Raw genomic sequence first — 21,595 nt, forward strand, 5'->3', positions numbered from 1 at the left:
ACCTGGCGTTTGGAAAGGAGGCTGGAGCCAGCTGCGGGCTGCTCTCTTCTCCCGAGTAAAAAGTGACAGGAAAAGAGGGAATGGTCTCATCTGCAGCAGGCTTGGCTCGGCATTAAGAGCTTTTTTTCCTGAAAGGCTTCTCAGACTGGCGCAGGCTGCCCAGGGAGGTGGCTGGATGCGCATCCCTGGAGGCGTTTAAGACGCAGAGCTGTGGCGCTGAAGGCCGCGGGGCAGCAGCCGCGGCAGAGCTAGAGAAGCGCAGGGCTGGGAGAGCCGAATGGACCTTCCCAGCCCAAAGGAGCCTGCGGCCCCGAGCGGCGGCGCCCGCGAGCACGCCCGCGCCCCGGCCCGCCCGGCTCTCGCGGGACCGCGGCCACCTCCTCCTCCTCCTCCTCCTCCTCCTCCTCCTCCCCTTCCGCTGCCGGCGCCGGGCGTTCCGCCGCCGCCATGGAGTATATGACAGGGCCGGCGGCGCACACGCAGGGCAACATGTGAGCGGCGGCCGGGCTCAGGGGTGGTGGCGCTCGGCCGGGCGGGCCTGGGCCGCAGGGTGCGGGGGGAAGGTGCCCGGGCGGCTGTTAACCGGCGTGGGGATGGGAGCGGGGGGAAGCGGGGCGAGGCCTGTCCTGCGGCACGGCTTTTCTTTGGAAATGAGAAATGACATCTAAAGCCTGCGCCAGCCTTTGGCTGTCTGCCGAGGGCAGGGGTGCCGGCGGTGCCTGACTTTTCCTCCCTCTCTCGGCTGCAGCCTGTGCTGCCAGTGCGGAGTGCCCATCCCGCCCAACCCGGCCAACATGTGCGTGGGCTGCCTGCGGGCGCAGGTGGACATCACCGAGGGCATCCCCAAGCAGGGCACCCTCCACTTCTGCAAGCAGTGCGAAAGGTGAGCTGCCAGAACCCCTTCAGAGAATCTCAGACAGGTTTGGGTTGAAAGGGCTCTTGAAGATCCTCCAGTTCCGACCCCCCTGCCATGGGACACCTCCCACTAGCCCAGGCTGCCCAAGGCCTCGTCCAGCCTGGCCTTGGGTACCTCCACAGAGGGAACATCCACAGCCTCCGTGGCCAACCTGTGCCAGTGTCTCACCACCCTCACTGGAAAGAACTCCCTATTGATATTTAGTTTAAATCTCCCCTCCTCTTCTCTCCTGGGGCTGGAAGCAAGGCCTCTTGTGGAGTGGCTGGGGCTGGAAAGCTGGACAGGTGGCTCTGCATGTTTCCATCTCACCTCTTAGGACTTGTCAGCACATCTCTTGTATTTCTTTTCTCGTGGCAGTAGAAAGGTGTTGAAATGTAGAGGGTAGGAGATTTAAATAAGTGAGGTTTTGGTCCGTGGGAGGAAAGTGAGCAGATTGCTAAGGATGGAAGTAAAAGTGTGCCTGGCACTTGGAGTGTGTGACTTAATGCTTAGGAAGGCACTTTTAGCTGTCTGACTAATCACACAATTCCACCTTGGGGAGGGTTGGAAGTCACCTCTGAGGATAGTCCAGTCTGACCCTCCTTCTAAAGCAGGGCACCCGCAGCACCTTGCCCAGCATCGCAGTGCCTACTCACTGGGGGTCTGAATCCTTTCACAGAAGCAGACTCCACAGCCTTTCTGAGCAGCCTGCTCCAGGCCTCCAGCACCCTCACACTAAACAAGCTTTTCCTCCTGTTCAGATGGAACTTCCTGGCTTCTAGTTTGTGCCCACTGCCCCTTGTCCTGTCCCTGGGCACCACTGACAAGAGCCTGGCCCCATCTTTTTGCCCCCCACAGCTCCTTTAGCTTTTACTGAGCATTGCTCAGATGCCCTTTAGGGCTGCTCCAAGGTCCTTCCCTGCAGAGCTGCTTCCCAGCACATCACCCCTCTCACCTGTCCTGATGTGAGGAATTATTCCTCCCCAGGTGCAGGACCTTATGCTTGCCCTTCTTTGGCTTCACTAAGTTCCTTGCCACTCAACTCTCTTGCCTATTCATATCTCACTGACAAAACAGTGAGATTGAAGCTGCAAGCCTGGGAAGTAACTGCTCATCTTTATAGGGATTTAATGTGATGAAGCAGCTTCAATGTGTCTTAAAATGCTTCCAAATCATAGGTATCTTCAGCCTCCAGCAACCTGGATTCAGTGTGCCTTAGAATCGAGAGAGCTTCTTGCTCTGTGTCTTAAAAAAATCAAAGCTTCATTGAGCAAGGTGAGTTGATATTTTCTGTGTTTTGATATTGCATAAAGTGAAGCTGACCTAACTTAGCCTTCAGGGTTTGATCCTAACAGAGGGTTTGATCCTTATGCATCACAGAATGGCTTGGGTTGGAAATGACCTCAGAGATTATCTGCTCCAACCTCCCCACTATGCCCAGGGACACCTCTCAACTAGATTCAGCTGCTTAAGGTCTCATCCAGCCTGGCCTTCAAAACTTCCAGGCAGGAGGAAGTCACAGTCTCCCTGGGCAGCCTATGCCAGTGTTTCACTGCTCTTGTACTGAGGAACTTCCGCCTATGCTCCAGTCTAACCCTGCTCTGCCTCAGCTCCAAACCATTCCTCCTTGGCCTGGCTTTAGATGCCCTCAGCAAAAGTCCCTCTGCAGCCTTCCTGCAGGATCCCTTCAGGCACTGGCAGGCAGCTCTAAGGTCTCCCTGGAGCCTTCTCCTCTCCAGGCTGCACACCCCCAGCTCCTTCAGCCTGTGCTCACAGAAGAGCTGCTCTAGCCCTTGTAGCATCTTTGTGGCCTCCTCTGGCCTCTCTCCACCAGCTCTGTGTCCTCCATTTGCTGGGGACACCAAACCTGGAGGTGGGCTTGAGTTATTAACCATAAAGAATCCAATCTGCAGTCAAATTACTCCATAACATAACTTTGGAGGATTTGGTGAAGACAAGTTCTAACAAAAAAATTCTAAACATGCTGAGAAGGCTCTTGCAGTGCAGTTCTGTGATTTCAGAGCACACAGCCTGCTGCAGAACTGTTGCTGTGGAGATGGTAGGTGAAGGTAGTTAGCTGAAGGCAGGCAACCTGGTTTTAATGCAGCTTAACTCTGCAGCTGTGTTTCTGCATGTGTTTGAGATTGGTTCTAAACTGAGGTTTGATGGCTGCAGAGGGCTGGCTATGGATCAAGCTGAAAGTCATGTTTGATGTTGATCACTTCCTTACTTGCTTAAGCTAGACTATAAGTTTGTGTTTTGTGCTAGCTGGGGCTGGGTGCTTGTAATTACTCCTGGTTGTAGCTGAGTTCTTGTTCTTTGCTCCGGCAGGTCCGGCTGATTGATGCAGGCTTTATTTGGACTGAGCCACATTCCAAGAGGCTGAAGCTGAAGCTGACTGTTCAGAAAGAGGTAACTGGAGCACAGCGTCCCATGTGAGGCTTTTAAACAGCAGACAGCATGAGTTGGTTTTACTGTTTGTCATGGCTGTATTTTAGGGAAGTGATTCTCTTTGGTGAAATCCAGCATCTGTCAGTTGGCTTAAGTTGAGGGTCAAGATTTCCCTCCTGCAGAAAAAGACCTAGGGGTATCAGTCAACAGCTGGCTGAAGATGCCTCCTGCCCTGCTCTGCTCAGACCCCCCTTACAGCACTGCATCCAGTTCTGCAGCCCTTAGCACAAGATAGGCATGGAGCTGCTGAAGCAGATCCAGAGGAGGCCACGGAGATGATAAGGGAGCTGGGCACACACAGAATTGTTTGGGGCTGTTTAGCCTGGAGAAGAGAAGGCTCTAGGGAGACGTTAGAGCAGCCTTCCAGCACCTGAAGGGGCACCAGGAGAGCTGGGGAGGGACTTGCCAAGGGCTTGGAGTGATAGGACAAGTGGGAATGGGTTGAAGCTTGAGGAGGGCAGATTTAGTCTAAATATCAGAAGAGAACTGCCCAGGGAGGTTGTGGATGTCCCCTCCCAGGAGGTGTTCCAGGGCCAGGCTGGATGAGGCCTTGAGCAGCTGCATCTAGTTGAGAAGTGTCCCTGTAAGTGGTGGGGAGGTTAGAGTAGATGACCTCCGAGGTCCCTTCCAACCTGAGCCATTCTATGAATCTGTCCCATTAGTGTGCTTAGGTGGCCAAGAACATGTCAACAGCATCCTGGCCTGCATCTGGAATAGTTTCATGAGCAGGACCAGGGCAGGGCTTGTACCAACAATGGTGAGGCTGTGCCTTGAATGCTGGGTTCAGTTTTGAGCCTCTGACTCCATGAAGGAGGGGCTGCAGGGTGTCCAACCTTAATGATTCTCTGCGTACTGATCTCACCCTGCTTCATTTCTGTTGCTGCAGTGTGATTCTGAGGAAGGTCTTTGGCTGTTCCTGGGAAGTTCCACCACAGCAGGGCAGCTTTTTCAGCCTGACTTTGTGCCTCCACGGGACTCACCTCTCCAACTTGTGGTTTGCAGGTGATGAATGGAGCAGTCTTGCAGCAAGTCTTCGTGGTGGAGTACATAGTTCAGTCTCAAATGTGTGAAGACTGTCACAGGATTGAAGCTAAGGATTTCTGGAAAGCTGTGGTGCAAGTCAGGCAGAAGGTAAAGAAAAGTGAACTTGTAGTGGTTCATGGCACACCAGGGTGGTGGACAAAGACTGGGAGGAGCATCTTCTGGTTCTGCTGACCAGTATTACTAGCTTGTCCTTTTTAAACAGTGACAGGGTGGTTTTCTTCTTACCCTTCATTATTTTACCTCCATTTGATTTCTAGACTCTGCACAAGAAGACTTTCTACTATTTGGAGCAGCTGATTTTGAAGCACAGGCTGCATCAGAACACACTGCGTATCAAAGAAATCCATGGTAAGGGGGAGTTGGTCTGAAGGGAGAGCAGACCAACCTGATTGTCTTGGGAGGGTGCATGTGTGAACAGGGAATCCCAGAATGGCTCAGGCTGGAAGGGACCTCATCTGCTCCAACCTCCACACCATGCCCAGGGACACCTCTCAGCTAGACTCAGCTGCTCAAGGCCTCATCCAGCCTGGCCTTCAACACACCTAGCAAGGAGGCAGCCACAGCCTCCCTGGGCAGCCTATTCCAGACTCTCAGCACCCTCACACTGCAGAACTTCTTCCTCAGCTCCACTCTAATCCTGCTCTGCCTCAGCTCCAAACCATTCCCCCTTGCCCTGTCTCTAGGCATGCTCAGCAGAAGTCCCTCTGCAGCCTTCCTGCAGGATCCCTTCAGGCACTGGCAGGCAGCTCTAAGAGCACCCTGAATGAGTCTTCTCCTCTGCAGGCTGCACACCCCCAGCTCCCTCAGCCTGTGCTCACAGCAGAGCTGCTCTAGCCCTTGGATCCTCTTTGTGGCCTCCTCTGGCCTCTCTGCAGCAGCTCTGTGTCCTCCTTGTGCTGGGGACACCAGAGCTGGAGTCAGGATTGGAAGTGAGGTCTGAGCAAAGTCAAGGGGTAGAATCCCCTCTCTTGCTCTGCTGCCCACACTCCTCTGGCTGCATCCCATGATATAATTTTGCCTTCTAGACTACATGAGAGGAGATAAGCAGCAGAGCACCTGGCCTGTGTCTCACAGCTGACAGTAAAAGGCATCCTTGCACAGATGTGCTCCACACACTTGCTTCTCTTTCAGATGGCCTGGACTTCTACTATTCTTCAAAGCAACAGGCCCAGAAGATGGTAGACTTCCTTCAGTGTACAGTTCCATCCAGGTATGTCCTTGAATGATGAAAAGGTTTTGGGAACTATCTCTTATCCTTCATTTGCAAAGTCAAAGTGGAAGGAACCTGTTTTCTGATTAAACCAGACCAAAAGCCCTTCTGCACAAGTGCTGTGTTTTCCTCTTAGCCCTTCTAAAACCAACCCCGAAGTGTTTCTGTGCTTCCTTAATACTTGTAGAGCCCAGGGCTGTACTTTCAGGGCTGTGCTTGGTGCTGATCAGCTGCTGATGTCCTCCCTGTTGCCTGCAGACTCTGTTTCTGTGTTTTGTAGAGCAAAGTCATCACAACGTTTGATCTCCCACGACATCCACAGCAACGTCTACAATTACAAGAGCACCTTCTCAGTGGAGATTGTGCCAGTATGCAAGGTAGCTGCTCCCTGCTCCACCTCCAGGGCACTGCATGCACTGGGCACAGACTGGTTTTGCTGATGGAGACTTGATTTAGTGGGAATTTGGGATGGAGCTCCCCATGGAGAATGAAAAACACAGAGAGCAGCTCTCTTGAGGGCCTCACTGACTGGAGAACTGAAAATAAGTCCAAGTGCAAGGTCTTGCCTCTGGGTCAGGCCAATCCCATCCACAATTCCAGGCTCAGTGCAGAGTGGGTTGGAAGTAGCTCTGAAGAAAGATTTGTGAGCTTCTGATCAGTCAACACTCCTTAGGAGCCAGCAGTGCCTTTGTGCAGCCCAGCAGGCAGCTGTGTGCTGGGCTACAGCCAGAGGAGTGTGGACAGCAGGGCAAGTGAGGGGATTCTGCCCCTTGGCTCTGCTCTGCTCAGACCTCACCTTCAATCCTGACTCCAGCTCTGGTGTCCTCAGCACAAGAAGGACACAGAGCTGCTGCAGAGAGGCCAGAGGAGGCCACAAAGAGGATCCAAGGGCTGGAGCAGCTCTGCTGTGAGCACAGGCTGAGGGAGATGGAGGTGTGCAGCCTGCAGAGGAGAAGACTTACTCCAGGGTGCTCTTAGAGCTGTCTGCCAGTGCCTGAAGGGATCCTGCAGGAAGGCTGCAGAGGGACTTTTGCTGAGCATGTCTAGAGATGGGGAATGGTTTGGAGCTGAGGCAGAGCAGGATTAGAGTGGAGCTGAGGAAGAAGTTCTGCAGTGTGAGGGTGCTGAGAGTCTGGAATAGGCTGCCCAGGGAGGCTGTGGCTGCCTCCTTGCTGGGTGTGTTGCAGGCCAGGCTGGATGAGGCCTTGAGCAGCTGAGTCTAGCTGAGAGGTGTCCCTGGGCATGGTGTGGAGGTTGGAGCAGATGATCCCTGAGGTCACTCCCAACCGGAGCCATTCTAGAATTCCAAAAATAGATTCAGGTTTCTCTAAAGATTTGATAATTAATGCAGGACCAAATAATGCCAGTGGCTTTGTCTTTGTGTACAGGACAATGTTGTGTGTCTGTCACCCAAGCTGGCCCAGAGCCTGGGGAACATGAGCCAGATCTGTGTGTGCTTCCGAGTGACAAGCACCATCCACCTCATCGACCCCAGCACTCTGCAGAGTGAGTTACAGCTACTGCCCTGCTCTGTGGCCCTTGCTGATGTTTTTCTGTTGTCACAATTCTTTCCTGGGTCTGTTGAGTTTTCATGAGCTCTTGTGGGTTTAGACCTCAATGTTGTCAATTTATCTCTGCAGTCATTGCTGTAGAAATTTAATAGTGACCTAAGACTGAGCTTGGTCTCTGCAGTGTCTTGGGAAAAAATGTGCTCTGTCAGGGGTAAGTTCATCTCTGAACTGCAGGATGGTAGGGGTTGGAAGTGGCCTCTGAAGAAACCCCTTCTCTGAAAGGGTTCTCAGACACTGGAACAAGGTCCTCTAAGAGGTGGTTGAATCCCCATCCCTGGAGGCGTTTCAGAAAGGCAGAGATGCGGTGCTGAGGGCCATGGGTTAGCACCAGCCTTGGCAGAGTTAGAGCATGGTTGAACTGGATGATCTTTGCCAACCAAGACAGTTCCAGGGTTCCATGATCATTCAGTCCAACTCCCTTGCTGAAACAGTGGCATGTAGGTCAATCACACAGAAACACATCCAGGCAGGTTTTGGATGCCTCCAGAGAGGGAGGCTGATGGCTGCTTATGCCGAGCATTTCCATTTGTCAGGTGTGTTTCTCTCAAATGAGATGACATCAAGTTTTGCTCTGAATTATGAGCCTAGCCCCTGGGGTACTAGCAGCACTCTGCTCAATTGGGGTTTGCTGGTGAAATGGCAGCAAAATGCCTCTTGTAAGGACAAGTCCAGGAGTAGTATTCCTTCAGCTGAAGAGGTCTGTGCTGTAGACATGTGGTATGGGACTTGGCTGTCACACAGCAGCTGCTCCTGCAGCACAAGTTTGCTGTATGAGTCATGTTCTAAACGCTTGTGGTACAGTAGGAGACTCCTTGTTGCATTAGTAAGGAAAGGCTGAGAGCCTGCAGAAGAGCAGCCCTAAAGGGCATCTGTGCAATGCTCAGCAAGAGATAAAGGAGCTGCTGGGGGCAAGAGGCTTGGGCCAGGCTCTTGTCAGTGGTGCCCTGGGACAGGACAAGGGGCAATGGGCACAAACTGGAAGCCAAGAGGTTTCACCTGAGCAGAAGGAGAAACTTCTTTGGTGTGAGGGTGCTGGAGGCCTGGAGCAGGCTGTGCAGAGACGTGGAGTCTCCACCGGAGAGCTTCCAAATCCTCCTGGGCATTGTGCTGCTAGGCATGCTGCTGTGGGTGCCCTACTTTAGCAGATAACCATGGACTGCAGGATCTCCAGAGGTCCCTTCCAACCCTCACCATGCTGGGATTCAGGAATGACAAACTTCAACAAAATGAATTAGGTCGTTGCCTGCATTTTGGCTGCTTCCTTTGCCTGTCAGTTTCCTGTCAAGAAGCCCTGTCCCTTGTCACAGCTGCTGCTGGTGTCTCTTTTGCAGTTGCTGAAGTTGATGGCAGCACCTACTGGCGCCATCCTTTCAACAGCCTCTTCCACCCCAAACAGCTGGAGGAGTTCATCATTGTGGACATAAACAGGGTTCAGGAAAAGAAAAGAGGGGCAGGTGCAGGGGCAAGATCAAACAAGGTAAGAGTTCCTCTCTCTTTGGTTCAGAGTTTTGGGCTCTGCCCCCACTGCTTCCCCTGCTCTGATGAACCTCTCTCCTACCTTGCAGAGTCAGGTGGATGCTTGGCTGTTCCTTGCCACTGGCAAAGGTTTTCCCAGGAAAGCTGTGAGCAGTGGTTTGGAAATTGCCCAGCTGCTCTCTGAATTCCACCCTCAGACATTCTTTTCTGTTGAGGAGTTTAAACTCCACTTGTTGCTGTCATTTGAAGTTATCCCATATGATCTTTGCAGCTCTTTAATTATTGAATTGCTCTTGTGGAAGTGTAGAAGCATTTCCTCCTCATCAGGGTTAAAGGATCAGTGCCAAACCTTGTCTTCTCCGTGTGTGCTTCAGTGTTAGCAAGTAAAAATGAACTTCAGCAAGGGCAGATGTGGGGTCCTGCGCCTGGAAAGGAACAGGCGAGGGGTGTCCTGCTGGAAAGCAGCTCTGGGGAGAAGGACCTGGGAGTGCTGGGGGATAACAAGTTCACCATCAGCCAGCAATGTGCCCTTGAGGCCAAAACACCTATGGTGTCCTGTGGTGCATGAAGAAGATTGTGGCCAGCAGGTTTTGGGAGGTTCTCTTCTCCCTCTGCTCTAGTGTGGTCATATCTGAACTAATGTGCCCAGTTTTGGGCTCCCCAATTAAAGAGAGACAGCGAACTGCTGGAGAGAGTCCAGCAAAGGCTGCAAAGCTGCTGAGGGGCAGGGAGCAGCTCTGTGAGGAGCAAAAGCTGAGAACCCTGGGACTGAGAGCATGGAGAAGAGCAGCCCAAGAGGGCATCTGAGCAATGCTCAGCAAGAGCTAAAGGAGCTGTGGGGGGCAAGAGACTGGGGCCAAGCTTTTGTCATTGGTGCCCAGGGACAGGACAAAGGCCAAGGGACACAAACTGGAAGCCAGGAGGTTCCATCTGAACAGGAGGAGAAACTTGTTTGGTGTTAGGGTGCTGGAGGCCTGGAGCAAGCTGCCCAGAAAGGTTGTGGGGTCTGCTTCTGTGGAGAGATTCCAAACCCCACCTGGACACTGTGGTCCTGGGCAAGCTGCTGTGGATGCCTCTGCTGTAGCAGGTGGGGTTGGACTGGTTGATCTCCAGAGGTCCTTTCCAATCCCTTCTGAGGAAAAAAACAAGCAAACAAACAAAACAACCAATACCCAAAAGCTGTGTAGTTGTAGGAACAGCCTTTGTGGGGTTCTTGTGAGAGGTGGTTGTTGCACAGGTAAGAAGCGAGGAGGTACAAGTGCTACTCTGGATGCTTGGTGTAGAAATCAGTCTAATTACCAGTGTGAGTGAGAGCAGTGAATCAGTGAGAGCAGTGACTCAGTGCAGTTGCTCTGTTGCACAGTGAGTTAATCACAGTTAAGATGCATTTAAGTGTGAGCCTTTTGGTTTTTTGTTCCTCCAGCACACTCTGGCTGAAGCTTGGGTACAGAAAACCTCAGAGCTGAGCACAGATCATCAGTATTTCTGCTCTACTCACTTGGGCCACATTCTGAATCCTGGTGACCTTGTCTTGGGGTATGTTCTGGTTGTTGAGGTTTATGAAATGATATTTTAGTGGCTGAATTCTTTGGGTTCTCAACAGGGGGTTTTGAACTGTTGTGGTGTCTGAATGGGCTCAGCAAAAGGCCTAGATCAGACTATTCATCTTGGCCAAAGAGAGGTTGCTAATCCAGCAAATCTCTTCCTCTAGCAGAAGTCCTCTGGAGAAAAGGGCTGATAGTAAGCAGAGAGCTGAAGCTCTGCCTGCAGAGTGCAGTTTGGGCTGGCAGCTAGACCAAATAGGGGGGAGGGATTTTTCAAGTCCCAGGCAGGACCTTTCTGTTTGCTAGAGCGTACCAAACAGGGCAGCCTGTAAGATTAGGCAGATGAAGTGATTCTTAAATGTGGATGTTACTGAAGCTGTTGTGAGCCCAGCAGCACCTCACTGGGTCTTGGTCTTTAGAGTCAGAGGCTGTGGGGTGCTGCTGGAGCAGCAGACTCTAGGAATTAGGCACAATTGTGCCAGCAGCATATTGAAGGGCATTTTTTTATTTGCTCTCTGCTTCAGCTGGAGACTTTGAGGAGCTGTGAGTTGCACCTTGCTGCTCTGATTCAAATGCCATGCACTGGCTGTAGGTGCAGTACCACTGTTTGGTGGCTGCTATAGAAGGTAGGATAAAATTCCTATTTCCTGTTCTAATTTCTTATTTCCTCTTTTGGTTTCAGATTTGACCTGGCAAATTGCAACTTAAATGATGAGTTTGCCAACAAGATGAACCCTCAGAGCATTCCTGATGTGGTAAGACCATTTTCTGTCTCTGTCCACAGAGTTCTGCATCACCCAGGGGTGTTGGGGAAGATGATTTTAGATCCTCACTCCTTTTGTGGTGCCTAAAGCATGAGGAGATCTGAGTACTGAAACCTGAAAAGCTTCTAATAGAACTGCACCCTCGTTTGTGAGGGGTGGTTAAAGAGTGTGTTCACTTAGCTTTCAGCACACACAGGTGAGCTGTGTTACACCTCCAGCCTCTGTGGGCCTCTTCAGGCTCTGGGAACTCTTAAATTGGAAGGGATCTCAAACATCATCTGCTCCAACCCACCTGGTTGGACTCTGCTGCTCAAGGCCTCAGCCAGCCTGGCCTTGTAACACCCCCGGGGAGGAGGCATCAACTCTGTCTGGAACTTCACAGTACCGACTGTCTCTGCCGTTTGTTCAGCTCCAAGTCTAGGCTTGAGTGTTGCTTTGGGTGTTGGGAGTGCCCTGGGTGGTGTTGGAGGGGGCTGTGTAAACACCTGCTGCTCTGCACTCTAGGTACTAATAAAGAAGAGCTACGACCGCAGCAAGCGCCAGCGCCGCAGGAACTGGAAGCTGAAGGAGCTGGAAAGGGACAGAGAAGGCATGGAATCAGATGATGAAAGGTTCAGTATCCACTAGGAAGCTTTTCACTCCCCCCTACCTAGGGTGCTGTGCCAAGGAATAAACAAGGAAGCAATTCTTTACAGAGAGGGTGGGGAGTTCAAACTGGCACAGGTCATTCAGGGAGGCTGTGGCTGCCCCGTCCCTGGAGATGTTCAAGGCCAGACTGGATGAGGCCTTGAGCACCCTCTTCTTAATGGGAGGAGTCCCTGTCCATGGCAGGGAGTTAGAACTAGATGATATTTAAAGTCCTTTCCAAACCATTCTATGAATCCTCTTCCAGCCTGAGCCATTCTAGATGTCAGGGATCATCTGTTCCAACCTCCCCACCATTCCCAGGGACACCTCTCAACTAGACTCAGGTGCTCAAGGCCTCATCTAGCTTGGCCTTCAGTGCCCCCAGGCAGGAGGCAGCCACAGCCTCTCTGGACAGCCTGTGCCAGATTCTCACCACCCTCACACTGAAGAACTTCTTCCTCAACTCCATTCCAACCCTGCTCTGCCTCGGCTTCAAACCATTCCCCCTTGGCCTGACTCTAGACACCCTCAGCAAAAGTCCCTCTGCAGCCTTCCTGCAGGGTCCCTTCAGGTATTATGAGTCTATGAGATGTGGTCTAGTGGTCATGCAGATGTTGGGCAGAAGGTTGGGCTCGATGATCTTAGAGGTCTTTTCCAACCTTAATGGTCCTATAACGCCAGAAATGCATCTGAGTTTCAGCTGAGGCTAACTCCAGTGGAACGCCTGCACTGGTGTGCACAGGGAGATGCTGCTGGATCTGTCTCAGCATCATGCTGGCTCACAGGACGGGCGGATACCAGGATCTACATTTTCTCCCTCTTCGAGTCATAGGAAGTTTCATGTAAACACCAGGAGGAATTTTTCCCTGTGAGGGTGACAGAACCCTGGAACAGGCTGCCCCGCAGGGTAGTGGAGTCTCCTTCTCTGGAGATATTCAAAACCTGCCTAGATGTGTTTCTGTGTGATCTGCTCTAGGTGATACTGCTCTGGCAGGGGGTTGGACTGGATGAGCATTCAAGGTCCTTCCCAGCCCCTGACATTCTGTGATTCTCTAGTGCAGAAAGTGCTTTAATGACCTGCACCTTATTTACGCTCATCTTTGCTCCTAAATTTTCAGCACTCATGGACACTGAAGCTAGGGGGAGGGGGTGTGGGAACCAACTCAATCCTGAAAACTTGAAGATACACTGCAGGTGTTTTGAGTTTACTGGTGCAAAATATCAAAATCTTCCCATTTTTTTTCTCCCAAGAAAAGCTTTGATCATGAAACAATACCAGAAGCACTGAGTCTGTAGCTTACAGTTGGTGTCTAGCTCAAGGGACACTCCAAAGGGGATAAATACAAACAATTAATACAGTAATAATCTGGGACATCATGCTTGGCACAAGTTTATCCACTGGCAAAGCTGATTCTGAGCAGGAAAAGAATCAGGCAGTTAGAGTTAAACCAGGGCAGAAAACCCATTGTTTGGTAACTAATAGAAAACAAGGCAGGGAGAATGAGTTGGGAATGCTGCCAGGAGGCACATCTGAAGGGGTTTGCAATCCACAGCCACAAGGCTTTGTTCCTTCAGTTTCATTTTGGGTTTGGAAATTGCCAGTATTCCAAAGGAGGAGTGAGTAAACGCAGGAATTCTCTTGACAGGCAGTACCAGGACTTCCTTGAAGATCTGGAAGAAGATGAAGCCATCAGGAAGAATGTCAACATTTACCGCAGTAAGGCCTTTGCTCAGCTCCCTGCATGCACCTAGCTCATGGCTGTTTGAGGGAAGAGTTATGGGTTTGGGTTCTTTGAAGAGCTGGTGGCTGGAGCAGTGCTGCAGTGTAGCAGCAGCAGCTCTTCACATGCTCTGAACAGAAGTTGGTGCTTTGTTTGCTTAGCTGTAACGTGAGAGAGGGAACTGTGCTGTCTCCAGCCCTCCAAAACCTCTGCTGGCTGAAGGGTTGGAGCCATAGTTCAGCCTCTTGGTTGCTCATGGCTTGGGCAGCTGTACTCTTTGCTGGGTGAAAAAGTGCCTGCATGGCAAAGCCCAGAGAGTGAGGGGGAGATGGAGTTAGCTGCAGCTGGTGGCCACTCACAAGTGCTATTCCCCAGGGCTCAGCACTGGGCCCTGTTCCCTTCAATGCCTTCATCAATGATTGGGATCAGGGCATCCAGGAACCCTCAGTGAATTTGTAGATCACACCAGGTTGAGCAGCAGTGCTGATCTGCTTGAGGGTAGGGGGAGTCTACAGAGGGACCTGACCAGGCAGGATTGATGGGACAAGGCCAAGGGGATGAGGTTCAACAAGGCCAAGGGCCAGGTCCTGCACTTGGGTCACAGACAGCCTCATGAACATTCAAGGTCTGAGGCAGAGTGGCCAGAAACTGCCTGGTGGAGAAGGACCTGGGGGTGCTAATCAAGAGCAGCTGGAGGTAAGCCAGCCAGGTGGCCAAGAGGGCCACCAGCAGCCTGGCCTGGAGCAGCAATAGTGTGGCCAGGAGGACCGGGACAGGGATTGTGTCCCTGGACTGGCACTGGGGAGGCCATACCTTGAATCCTTGATTCAGGTTTGGGCTCCTGACTCCAAGAAGTGTGGAGTGAGAGGAAATGGCCTCAAGTTGCCCCAGGGGAGGTTTAGCTTGAATATGATGAACAGTTGTTGTCAGTCAGACCCTGGTTGCCCAGAGCGGTGGTGTGTCCCCATCCCTGGAGGTGTTTCAGAGAGGCAGAGATGTGCTGAGGGCCGTGGTTCAGTGGTGCTATGGCAATGCTGGGCTAAGGGCTGGACTGGATGATCTTGGAGATCTTTTCCAGCCTCTCTGACTCAATGATTTTCCTTGAGGGAATTGCCATGGGGCTGTGGGTTTTCAGGAGAGATCTGTTCCGGGGTTGGTTTGGGCTGGTTCTGTCGTTGGGTTGGTTGTTGTTTGGGACTTCTGGGGGTTTTGTTCCCCTCCTTCCTCAGGGGGGCTGGGGTTCATTTGCTTTGCTTAGCTGTTTGTTTTTTGTTTGCTGCCACCTTCTCAGATGCAGAGATCCCGGTGGAGAGTGACACAGATGATGATGGTGCTCCACGGATCAGCCTGGCTGAGATGCTGGAGGATCTCCACATCTCCCAGGATGCCACTGGCGGGGAGGGAGCAAATATGATGACAGAATAAGAGCAGTGCATTGATCCAGGCCAGAAATACTCCCTTCACAAGGTAAAGCCACCCTAGCCAGAAGGTAGCATTACAAACTGCTGACATGGGCAAGAAAAGGGACCTGGTGGATGCCTTCATAGTCCAAAATCACAGAAACATTCCAGTTGGAAGAGACCCCCAGGATCACCGAGCCAAACCACCATCCCCACTCAACAAAGTTCACCCTTAAACCATATCTTCCAGCACCACATCCAAATGACTTTCCAACACAGCCAGGGTTGGTGACTCCACCACCTCCCTGGGCAGCTCATTCCAGTGCCTGACCTCTTACTGTGAAAAAAGTCTTCCTAATGTCCAATCTAAACCTACCCAGTGGCAGCTTGAGGCCATTCCCATTTGTTCTGTCACTGATTACCTGTGAGCAGAGACCAGCAGCAGCCTCTCCACAATGTCCCTTTGGGTAGCTGCAGACAGCAATGAGGTCTCTCTGCAGCCTCCTCTTCCTCAAACTAACCATCCCCAGCTCCTTCAGTCACTCCCCAGCAAATTTATTCTCCAGGCCCTTCACACCTTCCTTGCTCTCTTCTGCACTGGCTCCAGCACCTCCACATCCCTCTTGTAATGAGGTGCCAAATAAAGGCCCTGAGTTAGTGTTTAGGAGAGAATCACCAGTTTCACTTTAATTTCTGGTGAGGCATTGCCATAGTGTCCCTGAATGCTCTCTCCTTGCAGCTTGTGCAGCACAAAGCCCAGCTGACCAGCTCCAGGCTGAAGGCAGCTGGAAGGGTGGACAGGGGGAGAGAATTCCTTCTGCTTTACCAGATTTTCACAAGAAACACCTGCTGCTGATTATTGCATTCATTTACTCACTTCAGAAGGGTTTTTCTTTCTTAATCTTCTTGGTACAGTGGTTGGAAGCCTTTTGTGATACAGATTAATCCCAAATACCAGAGTTCTGGGAAGCTCAAGAACATATTTTCTGTTTCCATGGCCAAGGAACTCCAAATCTCCATCTTTGCACATAGAACCTTGCTTGTGAACTGGTTGATGGTGCATCCCTGGATCAGCAAGTTGGAAAACTTTTCAGCATAGCAACGTTGTGTTGTTCTCTCTTCCATGCCTGTATCCATGGATTAAAAGCATTTAAGCTTAGTGTCTTAATACACCAGGTTTGAACAACTGAAAACCTGTTCATATGGGTTTGCTCTGTCATTTTGGACCATGCTGCTGTGGGTCACAACAACATGAACACTCCGGGCCTGGGGAAGAGTGGCTGGAAACTGTCTGGTGGAAGGGGACCTGAGGGGAAGGTTGGTTGACAGCAACTGGATAGGAGCCAAGGTGTGCCCAGATGGCCACAACGGCCAGCAGCAGCCTGGCCTGGAAGAGCAATGCTGTGGCCAGCAGGAGCAGGGCAGGGATTGTCCTCTGGGACTGGGTACTGCTGAGGCTGCGCCTTGAATCCTGGATTCAGGTTTGGGCTCCTCGTTCCAGGAGGTACACTGAGGGGCTGGAGCAGGTCCAGAGAAGGACAACAAAGCTGGGGAAGAACTCTTCCCAGCAGAGTTCTCCCCAAAGCAGAAGGTCTCGGGTGCTGGCACACAAGAGAGGCCACTGCTGGAAGTGCTGGTGGGAGCACTCCTACTGGGGCAGCTCTTCCTGCTGGCTGTGGGAGACAGCTGCTCCTCAGCCCCCCAGGTGGAGTCCCCATCCCTAGAGGTGTTCAAGGTGTGGACATGGTGCTGGGTTGATGTTGGACTGGATCATCTGAGAGGGCTTTTCCAACCCAAACAATTCTTTGATTCTATGAGAGTCAGTGAGGTGAGTGAGAAACTACTGATGGTGCAGAGAGCACAGAGGCCACGTTCTGCTCTTCTCAGGAAAGCAAACACTCAAACTCCCATGTTCTTCCCTTGGTGCCCAGGAAGAGTGCCATGTAAACACCATTCCATGCAGGACTTGCACTGCAGGGTTGTGACCGTAAGCAAGCTCTTCATGAAGGAGTTTCAGGTGAGCAGGAAACTCGGATTTCCAGCCAGGCAGGAGCAAGTAATTTCAGGTGAGTTTTGTAAGAGGCAGCAGATCTGCTGTGAACTCATCTCTGTTCCAAGCAGGTACAAGTGAGCTGAGATGAACCAGGAGGCTCTGAAGTGCTGACAAGTTCATCTCAGGAACGAGATCTGCAGGTCAGGTAATGAGTGACCAAGATAAGGACTCAGGTTAGGCTCAGATGTAAACATCAGCACAGACAGAAGGCAGACGCTGGGGTAGCAACACAAGGGACAAGAAGGAGCAGGAACTTAACCTCAGGCCTCTAAACACTCTTACGAGTAATCAGCAGCAGGGGGGACGAAGCTCCTGTGAAGAAAGCCATCGCTGCCTTGAGATGAGGAGGAGTTTGAACTGCTTGCTTTGATGAAACACTGAGTATGGTTTAGTGAGAGAAAAGTCCTGCAGTAACAAACCTTCACCATGGGATGCTGTCAGTCTTCCACTGTGTGTGGGAGCTGCAGAGGTCCAACAGCTCGTGGTGGGCAGCCTGAAGTGGATTTAGTTTAGCAGCTGTTTGAGATTCTCAAGTTTCAGCTCTTGGTGAAGCACTGCTGGGGAATGGGGAATGGGCAATTGAGCTGTGAGGTTTCTTGTGAAAGGCCAGGGAAGAAGTGATCTCAGAGGTGTCCATTGTCACCTTCTGTCAAGGGTCAGGGCTGGGTAGGCCACCAGCTGAGTGCTAGAGGCTCTCCAGGAAGCGCTCTGCCTTCCCCAAGGGAAGAGAAAGGGAAGAAGGGAGAGAGACTGATGGGCTGGGACAGAAACTAACCCATCTGGGATGGAAAAAAGAGTACCATGAGATACAGAGACACAAACCAACATGGAACCCAACCTCTGAGGGCAAGCCTGGCACCACCAGCACCACTGATGCTGGGGGCAGGCACTGCGCAGTCTCAGGTTGCATTCAGCAGCAGATGGGAAGCACATTCTGGATCTGGATTGAGGAACACAGGGATGGGGATGGAAGGCAGAAGGGACAGAGTTCTCCTGGGACAGCAGCTGTGGAAGAAGAGGCTTGACCCTGGGGATGCCTCAGCTTGCTGTTGAAGATGCCATCTGGGGGCTGCAATCCCTTGGTGAGCAGTTGAGGCTCACCTGTGCTGGCTGCTCCTTCCTACAAGTGCCCCCTCCACCTTCCTGCCCCCCAAGATGGGGCAGAGCTGTGGCAGTGCCCTTGGTGTGCAGAGGAGCAAATGTCAGGCAGAGCCTTTGTGCCCCCCGGGCCTTGGCAGCTGTGCTCATCAGCTCTCCCTGCTAGCAGCAGCCCCTGGCTGTGCAAAGCTGCCCTGAGCTTCAGTAAGTGCCTGAGTGAGCAGAGCCTGAGCTGGGCAGTGCCAGTCCTGAGCAGAAGCACTCAGGGGCTGTGGCACTCACTGCAGACTACAGACCAGTACCAGCCCTGCTGGCAGAAGCAAGGCTGGCAGAGCTGTACCAAGCTGCTCCAGCCCAGGCAACCTCTGTTCTCACACTGCTGGGAGAAGCACATCAAGTGCAGGGCTGGGTTGATAGACACCAGATTGTGCTAGTGCCTGCCTAGGTGGACTTCATCATGCCATGTAGGCATGCACAGGCCTGACATGAGCATATCTGGAGCCCTGGCCTTATTTTATCAGTCCATCACCTGGGGGTGCTGGTCACAGCCCAACTTCCAGAGGGGAATCTGCCCACGCAGGCTTGGCTTTCCAGACTGCAGTTGCAAGGTGAGTTTGGGCATGAGGCTCTAAATCCTCCTGTGCAGGTGAGAGACAGGGACCTGCTGGAGAGAGTCCAGTGGAGAGCCACGAGAGTGACTGGGGGACTTGAGCATCTCCCCTGTGGAGACAGACTGAGAGCCCTGAGGCTGTTTAGTCTCTAGAAGAGAAGACTGAGAGAGGATCTGATCAACGTGTACAAATATCTGAAGGCTGGGTGTCAAGTGGAGTGGGACAGTCTCTTTTGGGTGGTGCACAGCAATAAGCCAAGGAGCAGTAGATACAAACTGGAAGATGGTAGGTTTCAGCAAAACCTGAGGAGAAACATGCTTGGTGTGAGGGTGCTGGAGCCTTGCAGCAGGCTGCCCAGAGAGGTTGTGGAGTCTCCTTCTCTGGAGGCTTTCCAAACCCACCTGGATGCATTCCCATACCAACTACCCTGCGTGATCCTGCTGTGGCAGGGGATTTGGCTCGATGACCACTGGAGGTCCTTTCCAACCTTTAAGGTTCTATGATTCTGTGAATCTGGAGGCTCATCAGCTGCCACAACAAACCCCCAGTGGCAGTGGTGGAGAGAGGGCAGCAATAAGCATCACTGCACCCAGGGGCAGAGTTGGGACTTCTCCAGCCTGGTGTCAGATTCCTTCACGTTGCCAGGGCCCTGGTGTATGTCTGCAGCCTTCTGCTGTAATGGGAGGGAAACACAGCTCTGGTGGCTGGCCCTTCACTCAGCTCTCCCCCTGAGGATCAGCTCTGCATGGCCCCTACCACGCTGGGACTCTGGGATTGTATCTTCATGAGCAGTCTGATACTGGACACAACCACAACTTTCCCCTTCCCTCTCCTGTTGCTGACCAGCAGTAAACGCAGCTGGGAGCTTCACTGCTGAGGCCATTCCATTAGTTTAATAAAGCATACAGCTGGGCTCTGACCTGGCAGCTCCAGAGAGCTGTTCTTTGCAAGCTCAGGAATTGCTCAGCTAGAGAACTGTGAGTTTTAAGTGCAGCTGCCCTCATTTTCCTGATTATTTTTGTATCCTGTTTTCCCTAATTATAAATTAGGAAGGGAACTGGCTCTCAGTCTGAGATGACAAGTAAGATAATTACTGTCATCACTTTGTTTCAGCACTGTCTGACCAAATCTCATTTCACAACTCATTTGACTGCCACCTACCAATAATATCCTCTTCTCTGGAAGGAGAGGATATTCTAGGAACACCTCTGTACTGGAAAGATGGAAGAAAACTCAATTCAAGGTGGGCAGCAGTGAAGTTGCACTGCTGTCACCCTGCAGGTGCCCTGCTGCTTCTCTGCTCTTCTCCTGGGAGGACACAGAGCAGATTCCAGCTGCCAAGCTGCCTGTGTGCCCTGCTTCTACTCTGTTCTGCTTGGAGGACAGAGAACATGGGTTCCAGATGCCAAACTGCCTGTATGCCCTGCTTCTACTCTCTGCTTCTGCTGGGAGAACACAGAGCATGGGTTCCAGCTGCCAAGCCGCCTGTGTGCCCTGCTTCTACTCTCTGCTTCTGCTGGGAGGACACAGAATATGGGTTCCAGCTGCCAAGCTGCCTGTGTTGAGCAGTTTATCCCTGACCAGCTCCAGCCCACTTTGCTGCTGCACACTAGCAGCACAGGCATCTCTTAGGCTGAAGCTTTAGACCCAAGGAATTTGAAACAAAGCCAATTAGAGAGTGTCCAGCATGTGAGTTCCACAGCCTGCAGTCTCAAGAGCTCCTGCTCGACAGGTAGAGCACAAAAGGAAGGGGGATAAGGGTTAGGAAAACAGGAGAGAGGTTTTTTAGGTAGGGTTTGCTTGATGCTCAGCTGCAATGTCCCTCTCACCAGTGCCTGTGCAGCTGCATGTTCTGCAGGGGGTGTGCATGCCTCATCTGGCTTCTGAAAGTCAAACACAAAATCAAGAAGATAAGGATTTTATTATCAGCTTTCATGGCAGTAAATCCCCAGAGGGTTAATGACTCAGCTGCGTCACTGACAGAGTGACGAGGAACCAGGCAAGGAATTCCTTGTGTGAAAATAACTCAGGAGATGAAATAAATAAGAAAATCATTCTATAAATACAGAGTGAGGCTTAGGGAAGCAGCTGGCAGCTGTGTTGTGCAGATGTCTCCCATGCCAGCTATGCCACACAAGAGCCTCTCTGGAGGAAAATCCACATCCAAGCAGCTCTCCCTGCAGCAGCCAAACGGGCAGCACAGCTCCAGCGGTACAAACGGGTACCAAACCAGCTCCAGAACTGCAGCCAGGCTCTCACATTTCAGAGTCAAGGAGCCCAGCAGAGAAAGACCTACAGGTGTTGGCTGGTGGCAGCTGAAGGTGAGACAGGGTGTGCCCAGGTGGCCAGGAAGGCCACCAGCAGCCTGGCCTGTATCAACAATGGTGTGACAGCAGGAGCAGGGCAGGGATTGTCCTCCTGGACTGGGCATTGATAGGCCACAACTTGAACATTGGGTTCAGGTTTGGGCTCCTCGCTCCAAGGACATTGAGGATTTGGTCCAGAGAAGAGCAACAAAGCTGGTGAAGAGTCTGGAGCATAGCTCAGGGAAGTGAGGCTTTTCAGCCTGGAGAAAAGGAGGCTGAGGGGAGACCTCATTGCTCTCTGCAACTCCCTGACAGGAGGCTGAAGCCAGGTGGAATTGGTCTCTTCTCCCAAGGAACAAGTGACAGATAAGAGGAAATGGCCTCAACTTTCTCATCAGAGACCTTTAGGTTGTACATGAGGAAAAATCTTTTCCCTAGAAGTGTTGTCCAGGCCTGGCCCAGGCTGCCCAGAGCAGTGTTGGAGTCCCCATCCCTGGAGGGGTTTCAAAGCTGTGGAGATGTGGTGCTGAGGGCCAGGGCTCAGCACCAGACTGGGCAGAGTTAGAGAATGGTTGGACTCGACAATCTGGCTGCCAAGCAAAACTATGGCTCTATGCAATGCTCTTCAGGAAGCAGTCAGGCAGAGAGTAAAACCAAGGGCTGATGGAAATTGTGTCTGTGAGTGAGCAGCTGTCAGGGTGCCCCAGCCCATAGGAGACCGTGGGGAGGAGCAGCAGAGTGGAACGGTGTTTGTGCAGCCCCTAGAGCTGCTCCTAACCACGAGGCAAACACTGCATGGATCCAAGGGTCAGAGGTGGGCTCAC

General features: G+C 52.0%; 1 protein-coding gene across 1 annotated transcript; it reads left to right on the plus strand.

The window, feature by feature from the left end:
• The first annotated feature begins 418 nt into the window (after positions 1-418).
• On the plus strand, positions 419-15,896 carry NMD3 (NMD3 ribosome export adaptor). Its single transcript, XM_064153278.1, has 16 exons — positions 419-491; positions 749-883; positions 2,074-2,170; positions 3,227-3,307; positions 4,349-4,477; positions 4,648-4,738; positions 5,522-5,600; positions 5,881-5,977; positions 6,989-7,106; positions 8,503-8,648; positions 10,071-10,183; positions 10,874-10,946; positions 11,460-11,566; positions 13,229-13,299; positions 14,595-14,770; positions 15,619-15,896. The coding sequence occupies exons 1-15, from the start codon at positions 448-450 to the stop codon at positions 14,726-14,728; spliced, it is 1,515 nt and encodes a 504-aa protein (XP_064009348.1). The 5' UTR covers positions 419-447; the 3' UTR covers positions 14,729-14,770; positions 15,619-15,896.
• The last annotated feature ends 5,699 nt before the right edge of the window (positions 15,897-21,595 follow it).

This window comes from Pogoniulus pusillus, chromosome 13 (genome assembly GCF_015220805.1).
Source record: "Pogoniulus pusillus isolate bPogPus1 chromosome 13, bPogPus1.pri, whole genome shotgun sequence".
NCBI classification, from domain to species: domain Eukaryota; kingdom Metazoa; phylum Chordata; class Aves; order Piciformes; family Lybiidae; genus Pogoniulus; species Pogoniulus pusillus.

Bases quoted from the DNA above. Each gene is read 5' to 3' on its own strand.
- NMD3 (XM_064153278.1), top strand. From the start codon at position 448: ATGGAGTATATGACAGGGCCGGCGGCGCACACGCAGGGCAACAT. The intron at 3,308-4,348 runs GTAACTGGAGCA...TGTGGTTTGCAG, and splicing joins AGCTGACTGTTCAGAAAGAG to GTGATGAATGGAGCAGTCTT. The intron at 10,947-11,459 runs GTAAGACCATTT...TCTGCACTCTAG, and splicing joins CTCAGAGCATTCCTGATGTG to GTACTAATAAAGAAGAGCTA.